Raw genomic sequence first — 10,643 nt, 5'->3', positions numbered from 1 at the left:
TAAAGGAAAATCTACTTTCAAAAGCAACCGTCAGAAGTACATTTCGTGATTTTGAAAGCAGCTATATAGCCATAAAATGGCTATCTCAAGTTTATTTGCAGGGCCAAAACTGAAATAGGCACATGTGAAACTCATTCTCCTTGAACTCTACATCACCATCTCTTTCTGCATTTTGAACTATATATTACAACTATTGTCAGCCTATACAAAAACCACTTAACCACCATCGTTATCCCTAATTATGCTCAACTCAAAACAAGTTGACTTTTACTTGAAAACTCTAGGAGAGAAACCATCCACCAAACTGCAATCACAGACTTTCGCATCTTTAGCACGCAAAGTGGACTGTCTTCCAGTAGAGGGGCAAGGCAGAAATCCACACAGGTTTTTTGGAGTAAAAATGTATGCACAATGAATGTCAAGGACGAACAAGGTGAGGGTATTCTGTGCTGCTACTAGTGCTAGCTTGTTGGGAACCAAAACTTGAGGTAGGATATAGAAGCTCTGCTTGCGGGAATGATCCATTGGATGGTACATCCAACAGAAGATCTTGATCAGAACTGTCATCGTTGAATTGCAAATAGTCCAGCATAAGGGATCTCTTGTCAGGAGGAAAAACAAATAGGCTTCCCGGACTGAAACAAGAACCTTCGTAATCATTGTCCTTCGTGTCAAAGCTCGCTCTCTTAATCACTTTTTTAGGACTTCTCATCATGGCTTGTGGCTCTGTAATAATGGAAAGAGTTTATAAAGAATTGTCTAGAAATTAATAGTAGCAAGGTTATATGAATAATTCAATTATATTATATCAAAGCAAATGTTTTGGTATACATGCTGAGCATACATGCAACTATGCAAGCTTCCGACCATTTACGTAAAAGACGAAAAATGGTCAATAACTAAACAGTGACACTGGGATTTCCAGACAAATCTGGTATATGGATTTCTTTCAATTGAAAAATTGATGCTTTCAGCTATTCAATTTTCATCTCTAGTCTAGAATGTGAGCTTGGCAGGGTTTCATGGAATGGACCTAACAAAATAGTCAATCAGTTAAAATATCTAGACTGATCAATCAGTCTGGTCTGGGCATCAGATGTGCATTCACTAAATATTATACCAGAAATTGAAAGTAATTTTAATTAACAGGTAAACAACACAAGTAAGTTTTTCCAAGCGTTGGTGTAATAGGCCTTCTGCTTTCTATAAAACAAAAAAAAAATGCAAATTAAAAAGAGATGTACAAGGGAAACGAATCCAAGCAACATTACACAAACTATTATATAAGAGAAGTAAAGTATGGCCAACCTTGCTGCTTTGGGCTATCCCGATGTCTTTTCAAAAGCGGCCTCACACCAAAGACATTTGATCCTATTGCAATTGCCTTCCCTACAGTATGTTGTTTACGCTTCACATCCTACACCCAATGAAAGAGAGAAAGAGAGAATTACGTGCAATCAGTTGTGCTTTCAGGTTTCAAGTTTCAACGTCCAGTAAGAACAAAGTTCTGAAATGAAAGAGATCCAAGTCATACAGAGATCAGTTTAGACCTTTAGAAGGCTATACTGTTCGACCCACTTGGATTTCGTCAAACTCATTAATGCAAGCTTCTTCAAAGTTTTCAACTCGTTGACATGCACTTCTGAGGAAGAGATATCAAAGATGCCTTCTGCAAGTAATTGCTGGAAAGAAGACAGGTTCTCCGCAAACAGAAGACTATCAAACATGCTCTCAAGGCTACATAGGTTGAACAAAATGAATTAGTAAGTCAAGAAAATTTACTGGAAAACTAGAAAACATCAAAAGAGGGACACACAGTTTCAGGTCATAGATATGAAGTATGTAATATACATTAAACATTAAAGCTAGTCCCCCAAGGAGAGACGGACACAATTGAAAATTGTAACTATTGCGTAATGGTAAATTGGTAATGTATTTTTGACACTAATGATTTCTATACTCGAACTCAAATTTGTAGGGCTACCAACCTGTCAGGATGTCTCATAGTATCCACAGAAGGTAGGTGCTTCATCAATTGTAGTTTTTCTTCATGTGTGAAAAGATTCACAAACTCCTCAAACCTAACAACATCCTAAACCAATGGACTGAAACCATGTGAGTTGCATAATCTAAAGGAATTATAGAATACAAAAAACATGATATCTTGGCTATCACATTGCTATCTTATACTGAAACCATTGTGAATACAACTTACTTTTAAATCTATGGATGTCAGTGGGGAATTGCGATTTTGAAGAACTTGCAACATTTCATACGATTTGTTCCTGCAATGTCAGATGACCTATATCAAACACTGAACCGGACTCCCTTACTTTTCTAGGACCAATGTAGCACCAATAGTTGTTTACCTAATCCAAAGACAACAACTTCCTCAGACGGGGTCACTACAACTTATTTCAAAGCATATGGAATGCTCAGGTCGAACTATGATAACATATAATTTAGTTTGTACATGTCTGGGGGGAGGGAGGGCAAAGTGTACATAAATTATCAACTATCTACTATCATGAATGAATATCAGAAATTTCCACTTCATTTGGTAGAATCAAATTGGATATAACTTGAGATTAAATACAATTACCCTTTTGTTTGTTCTTCTCGACTCCCAGGTCCCACAGACTTCCTGATTTCATCCAGGGGAAGACTTGGCAATTTAGTATTTTTGGTATCAACATATACAGGAAGGGACGTGGAACCTGAGTGGACCTCATTTACAACGTTTGATTTGCTATCTGTTGTAAAAGAGCTAGCTTCTGACTCCTCCTCCCGAGCTACTGAGTTAGGGTGCTTCATGAGAATACTTCCATGGCCAATCTCAACCGAGACCATCGGCGCCTCACCGTCAAAAATCAAGTCCTCCTCTGAAGATCCAGAGAAGTAAGAAGACTGTTGCTCATGTAAAATAGAGTGCAAATCTTTTGTAAGCTTCTCAACAGAAGATGGTTTTGGACGACCCACGCAAGTCCTCTTCTTTGATGGGACCAGTGTATCCCATACAACAGATTGGGCCGAACCTGAAATACATTTAATTGAACAAAAATGAGTTTATGTGACCAATATTGTACAATCTATGTGCTAAAGCAATACTACTATAACTGTATAACCTAATAACTTGCATTTAACAACCTGCATTATCGGTCTATGGCTTTGTTTGAAGGTTAGTAGAAACAAGTCAAACTTTACCTTGATCATTCATATCAATGATATCATTAGTTAAATGTGCACATTACGAAAAACACATTATGTTTTGAAGTTTATACATCTTTTATTATGCATATCTTTATACGGAGAAGTACGGCATTTGAAATAGGTGAAAACTATAATCCAGATAAGATCAAATCTAAAGTTTTTATTTGAAAGATACTGAGCTTTTATATCTAAATAGTGAATACTTAACAGATGATTCCATCATATAAGTGATGGCCGAACCTGTCAATTCACTTGCATCTGCACCACCATACTGTGCGCAGCTTTCAGAGTAAGATATCGCTGACCCGGAACTTGATCTATTGCTTGTATCCTCCTCTAGACTCCTGCGGAAGCTCAGATTGTAGTCCGGGGATTCCCTTACAGCAATAGCATGTTCATGGCTTTGCTTTATTTTAAGAAATTTCGTGTCCTTGTTCTTGATGGATATCAATTTGACTTTGGGAACTTTGTACTCCATAAAATCATCAGGTTCGGCCCGGGAATGCAACGGAGTGTAGTTTATAAGCGTTCCTTTTGTCCTCCATCGAGATCCACACGCATTGCACAGAACCGGTTTTCTGGAGGCCCATTCCGCCAAAGAGGGGTATCTGGTGCAATCGTAAACATCAACAAACAGTGTAAGAATGTTTGAACTATACAAAGTCAAATAGCTTACACGATGAAGCAAGATCATTCATCAGAATCAGAAATAGGAGTCAGATCCAAAAACTATAGTGTAATAGTGTATATAAATGATATGTTATTAGTCTCTAATACCAAATTTCAACAAAGTGTCAGTCTTTTATTAAGAGAGACTTGAAAACCTTGCTGCTGGAATCTTTATTAGCAGCAACACCAAGAGTATAATGCTATTACTAAAATAACTACAACTAGGATGGTGCTTGAACATTAATAGGATAATTCTGAATGACATTTAAAGAATCCATTTCAAAACTGCAACTAGGATGACACTACCAAAATTTTGTTATAAATGCTTCTCAAAGCTCCGACGTTTGAACATCATTACTTTACCAGGTGCCTAATCTTGATAAAAAAAATATATCGTATTGCTACTCCACTTTCCAAGACACTATAATCATTACTTTACCTATGAGGCTATGACGGAACTGCCAAATGATTATGGATGGGAAAAGTAGGGGGGGCACCAACTAGACCTTATCAATTTTTAAAGACACTCTCCAAACGTCCATGGATCTCTAACTCGATAACTGATAGAGCTCTTCCAGAAAAATCACAGTGGAGTAAGACATGATTATTTGCTTCATTGGCTGAATAATACGCAGGACAGAAGTCAGTATAAACATTTCTCCAAAAGTTAGTAATGGTTAAAATGCTCTTGGTTGTTTCCCTTAAAATGTAAAATTCTTTGAGGAATCTTCTTTCCCAAATGAATCATCAAAAACCTTAGAAAGCAAGGTCTAATACTGGGACGGGTACAAACAAGCACAAGTCATTGACGCGCAGAATTAACAGAGAAGGTACCCTTTTTGCAAAAAGACAATAGGCTTCTGTCTTCATACTGTATTCAGATGTGATCAGAGGCAATTCTATCCAAGGTGAGGCTGTGGAATTGATCTAGTAGTTTCGGAGTTCACTTAAAATCAAATACCAAGATTTCTCACCATCTGCCTCTCTAAGGATAATATTCTTCCTAAATGAGGTATAAAGGGACCGGCAACCATTTTAGAGAAGTCTAATCCCCTCCACAAATATCTTCCCACAGTCTAACACCATTTACCCTCTCAACCCTATTAAAGAACCCATTTCGAAATTCATCAAGTCCTTGAGAAACGCCCTTCCAGATTCCAAATACAAGATGTCCTGTCGACACCATTGCTCCCAAGCAGGATCATCTTACCACTTCAGATGTCAATAGTATTAGAGATTCCTTTGCGACTCCAATACCTCAAGAAGAGGATGACATTTGTAGCTGTCGATCAACGTGTCAACTATCATACTTATCATTGATCATTTACCTCCACAAATTGACTCCATACCACTTTACAAGAGGGCATACACCTACAAGGAAAAGCTTTTCTGTTTGACTCGATCTCCATTCACTTAAGAGGGGCAACTGTCGTTTCCTTCACCAATACAATATATCCTTAAGTCAATGGGAACTGTAGAACTGAAGATCTTAGTCCCAGTGTCGTGGATGAGACTTGGACATCGAGCTTTTCATGCAGCATATCTTGCAGTTATTGTTGTGCTATACCACATGAAAGAAACATGTGATAGAGATAAATAAGCTGGGGTAACAGTGAAAGAAATTTAAGAAGGCTATAATCCACAACAATAAAAACATTCTATCACTTATAACTTATAATAGAATGTTACAGAGAATAACTAAACGCACGAAGGCATTGATATTCAGGACTAAGTGGTTCTCTTCTCAAAAGATAAGCTCTGCAATTAGTATTCCAGTCCTTAAAGCTCAAGGAATTGCACTTCCCCTTTGAAATTATCATCTGACAAAATCCACCATATATAGGTTGGGGTTTATTGTGTTATTTTTGATACACGTTTCACTTAAACAACCTATCCAATTCATCCTGGACATTGTCGAACCTTAGAAGCAATTTTGGGCCAGTGAACCACTGGAAGTACAGTAGACTTTGGAGGAGAAATCTAGACTACCTAAACACATTCTGATGCACCATGACAGTTGCATTCATCTAAAGCTCAAACATCTGGAGTGCGAAGAATAGATTACTACCAGCATGATAATAATAAGGTTAAATTCTGCACTCCACACAGACCAATATGTGAATTACAGAAACTACAATGGCTACTCTAAGACTAACTTCACTTCAATACCAAATGCACTTTGTAGTTGGTACTACATGTTCACACAGAGTTCCCCTTCGATTTAGAATATGATTTGGTGTATTAAAGGCGCGGTTCAGTTGTCACGGTTTAGACGATTCCAGACTTACACAAGATTAAAATTTAGCAATACTTCTCGAGTTGACTATTTAAAAGTGGTAATAAGAATTCATTGGCATTCACCAAAATACCAAATTCTGAATCAAGTCATCAAACTTTATCTTCTTGAAAGCAAAATATAAATTCAATAGTCAGACAAAGTGATCACAAACCACTCCAACAGCAAATCCAACAAGTGATAATGCATTCCCAATAACATAAGACCAATACAATGTAAACCAAAAATTAACGAACAGCTGCACAAACACATTACTAAGATTTATATATTCCTTGTCCAAAATTTACATTAAAACTAGAGACCATAAAAAAAAATCTTGATAAAAAAAGAAGACTCACAAGTAACTCCACAGTGACAGCAAGGTCCATGTTTGCCCATATCTCTCTATATGTTTCTTTGATTACAAAAGATAATTTTTTTTTTTGAAAACAACAAAAAACCCAGTTAATTCTTCAAAGAACAGAACTGCTAAAACCAGTTTTTAAGCAAATTTTCTTCAAGAACTAATAAAAAGTTGTAGAAAAAAAAAACCAAGAACTCAAGAAGCCCAGAAAAAAGTTATGTAACAAAAGTCAAAGAAAACAGTAGCTAGCTAAAGGTGTATATACAATATATTACAATCTAATGGAAGAGAAAAGAAAAGCCATTATAGGAATATATTGTTAAAGGTGAGGAAAGGAAGTAAGGTGAAATGAGGAAAGGGAAAGAAAGAGAGAGAAGTTGTGCTTTGTATGAATGACCCCTTGTTGTTGGTGTTGTATTTGTTTATAGAGTAAATGTTGAGCTTTCATTGCTTTGTTTTGATGCTATTGAAAAAAAATTTTTTTTTTTTTAATTAATTAATTTTTTTTTGTTTTTTTTTTTTTTTTCAGTTTTTTACTGGAATGGACTCATGGTGCTATGGTGGAATATTAGTTCATATCCTGTGGAGTGTTTGACTCTTTTATGAGTTTTTATCAGATTTATATATGTAAACCAGAAAAAGAGATAACGAAAAAGTAAAAAAAAACCTCCAAAACAAATTTAAATGGAGTCTTTCTAGGGTCAAGGAAAAAAGGTGTCCAACAAACATTTATCTAAAACAAAATTATTGGAATTAAGTGTGATTTTGATTAGTATGATCTTAAAATCATGGAGATCCTCACACAAACCAAATTAGCAAATTTCAATATATCTAACCATGTCAAATCAACCGAGCAATTTTCAATATGTTCAATTTTTTTTAGGCTGCGTATTTCAAAACAAATTGATTCTTTTAATCTAATGATCTAGATAACATCGGCGACCATCATCATCACCAAAAGTATATATATGAATTCATGACGTTTGTTTGATATAAAGATTATTAGACGTTTTTGCTTTGACATTGTAATTTTCCTCTAGTGGAGAAGAACCAGGAAAAACAACATAGCTACAAAGTTGAGTTTGTTTTCCAATTTGGAAACCAATAAAAAAATATTTGTGATAAGAAAATTATTTAAAAAAGAAAAAAAAAAAAAATGGCAAGAGAACAAGAAAAGGAACAAAACAAAGAAGCTGAATTTGTTTCTTTTGTGAAGGTGAAAAATTCATAATATATGTGCCAAAACTAAAACTAAAAATAATTATACCAACTTATATATAGAAAATATGATTATCAAAATTAAAAGGATAATAGAAAATTAGTTAGACTCATAATGCTTACACAATTAGTTCAATTCATCTAAATGGACCATACTTAGTGCTTGATCCAATAAAATAAAATAAAATAAAATGATGGACCATGACTTGGATGGCGCAATACCCTTTTGGCCTTGACCATTGATCCTGTTTACTCAGTCACCAAGTTTGAAGCACGTACAGTGGCCCGCGCCAATAAATGGTCAAGATTGAAGATTAGGTAGCCCATATGGGTCAAGACTCAAGAGGACAGTTTTTTTCCCGATAATTACTCAACTCAAGAGGGCAGTGCAACCTTAATTAAGGCATTTTGGTGCAACTAAGAACAGATTTCTTGTTACTGTCATGATAAAAAAAAGAGGGCAGATCTTCTCCGCCCGGGTGTAAAAAGTAACCTTTTACACCTTACAAAATTAGATTGACACCCGTCCACTCATTTAACCCCAACAGTTTATACAACTAACGGTGTTAAGTGTTAGATAAAATAAAAAACAGACAGAAAGGAAAAAAAAAAAAAAAAAAAAACGGCTAAAAATTAGGAAGATTCGTGCGTGGTTTATCTCTACACTCTCTCTCTTTGGAAGGAAAGTGATCTCGAACAGAGAACAATATTCTTTCCGTTCTTTACTTTTTTCTTCGAAAAAACGAAGAATCATCTCTACTGGTATGTTATTCTCACTTTTTTTTTTAAGATTAAGGAAAATTTAATTGTTCAAGGAAAATTTTCTCGACTTAGATTTATTGTATATAGAGATAGTGCGTGATTACAATCACTTTCTCGAATTTCAATCTGCTCATTTGTTTTATTTGGTTTGAGGGACTATGTGTTGTTTGTAATTCTTTAGAGGATGTTTTTCTCGAGGTTGAGCCGATGATTAGATCTGCACTAGACGGGAATAATGTATGTATCTTAGCATATGGTCAAACTGAACTGGGAAGACATTTACTATGGTTAGTAACCGAAATGCAAAATGTGTTTCTTCATTTCTTGATTGGTGAGTTTCTCCTCCGAATCGTGGTTAATTGTTTTTCCGGTTAAATTCTTAAGGAGGGAACCAAGAAACAACCAGGATTGTTCCTCAAGCTCTTGAAAAACTCTTCAGTTTAGCCTGCTCGCGTGATAATTCAATTTTATATTCTTTCTCAATGAGTATGCTTGAAGTTTACATGGGTAGTCTCGTGGGATTTGGTGGCCCCAAAACTGCCTCAAGCAAGAACACGCCGAGACCTCCTCTAAATGGTTAGTAGAAAAGTCTCATGACTTTGCCCCAAGAACAACTTACAAGAATACAAGGAAGCTTGTGATGTATGGTCCTTTAGAATTAGGTTTAGCTTGATTACATAAAGTTCTTATCGCTTACAGCAGTAATCTCAACATACAAAGTGATCCAAATGGATTCATCAAAGTTGAGGGACTCACTGATGTGAGTGTATCTGATTTGACACAAGCAAGTCAGATACACTTTGTATGTTGAGAATTTAACTATGAAGTTCACTTAGATGGAAGTTGTACATTTATATCTTATAATTGTTTGCTTTGGTTTTCGACTTCTTCCTACTTGTGGTCTCCCATGTATCTGGTCTATATTTTATGCTTCAGGTCTACCTGTAGGGAACCCTTACTATTTCTCCTGATGTTTACACATTGATTATGATCAAACAAATATGATCAAACGACTTGATGAATTTATTGGCTTTATATGACTACCCCATGAAATTTCTTCTATCAAGAGTGTTTTCTAATATTTAATATTATATCTTTTTTGTAGTACAACCCAGCTATGCTTCACACTTCATTTGCAAGGATTTTTGGGAGCCCTAAGGTTTCCTTTGAGGTAATCCTTAAAATTATTTGCATCTAATATAGCTCCTTGGAGTTGTTTCTACTATTATTGCCCATTTCTTCTCTCAACATCATTTTTCCCCGAATTCTAGTTTAATTTTTGTCGAAAATGCTAGGGAGCAACTATATTGTCGGGCTACTACCGATCATGCACCTTTGCCTCTTTATAGTTTTTTATTTTTAGACTTTTATGTCTTGGAATTTGTATTTACTTGGCCATCTTAATGAGTGTAGAGCACGGTAAGCAGTTCGATCACCGCTTGTCTTCCATGAGTCGGTCAAACGCTTAAACAATCAAATTCAAGGAAACCGGGTTTGTTTCTATTCTTAAGCATTTGTGACGTTAATGATATAAGTAACTTGATGCATTTGTAAGTGCGTATAGAGGGACACTCATGTTAAACTGGGCAGAAAGATCTCTCTCTTAAGTATCAAACATTCAAGACTTCAAACCATGGCTGTGCTTGTTTACACGAAGGGGAGAAGGGCCCGATCTACATCATGGACAAATGTCAACGATGCGTCTAGCAGATCTGATTGGTGGGTTATTAGGCCCCTTCTTATTTTTATTTGTTTCATTGGATTAATTTGAATTGGTAATTGTATTTCTGTTTAGTGCAATTATGTACTTAACAATTGGTAAGTTGAATTTGAATATAGTAAATGCCGCAGTAGCGTTTCACTTATGTACTTAACAACTATGTGTAATGGATCTTTAGCTTAAATGGAAAAAGCGCTTGAGAATTGGACCATGTCTCCAATGTATCTCAAGAGATGGTGGTTCAAGTCCACCAAGATCCTTCAATGATTTGTAGAAAGATTGTCTAATTAGCCAAGGCGTGGAGTTAAGGACTGTGCTTCTTGATAGCTCATGTTGAATTGTTAGTGGTTCTGTTTTCTCTTTAATGCATTTTTTTCCCATCACCCCTTATTGACTCCATGAACCAAACACAGCATACTTTTTGT

At 35.7% G+C, this 10,643-nt stretch overlaps 1 protein-coding gene and 1 long non-coding RNA gene across 2 annotated transcripts; one reads left to right on the top strand and one right to left on the bottom strand.

Annotated features, from left to right (window-relative positions):
- LOC147523948 (GATA transcription factor 26-like) lies at positions 1–6,930 on the bottom strand. Its single transcript, XM_086601039.1, is given in 9 exon segments — positions 1–726; positions 1,309–1,417; positions 1,551–1,737; positions 1,989–2,092; positions 2,216–2,285; positions 2,603–3,035; positions 3,451–3,789; positions 3,792–3,818; positions 6,514–6,930. Coding segments are annotated over 9 exon segments (1,617 nt in total). The 5' UTR covers positions 6,554–6,930; the 3' UTR covers positions 1–418.
- A 1,429-nt stretch (positions 6,931–8,359) lies between these two features.
- Positions 8,360–9,670, top strand: LOC147523947 (uncharacterized). Its single transcript, XR_015218118.1, has 3 exons — positions 8,360–8,498; positions 8,680–8,829; positions 9,604–9,670. It is a non-coding gene; the product is annotated as an uncharacterized LOC147523947 (long non-coding RNA).
- Positions 9,671–10,643: the final 973 nt, after the last annotated feature.

This window comes from Coptis chinensis, chromosome 1, assembly GCF_015680905.1.
Source record: "Coptis chinensis isolate HL-2020 chromosome 1, ASM1568090v1, whole genome shotgun sequence".
Classification (NCBI taxonomy): domain Eukaryota; kingdom Viridiplantae; phylum Streptophyta; class Magnoliopsida; order Ranunculales; family Ranunculaceae; genus Coptis; species Coptis chinensis.
Note: the sequence above shows the minus strand (reverse complement) of the source record. Positions and strands in the feature narration are given on the sequence as shown.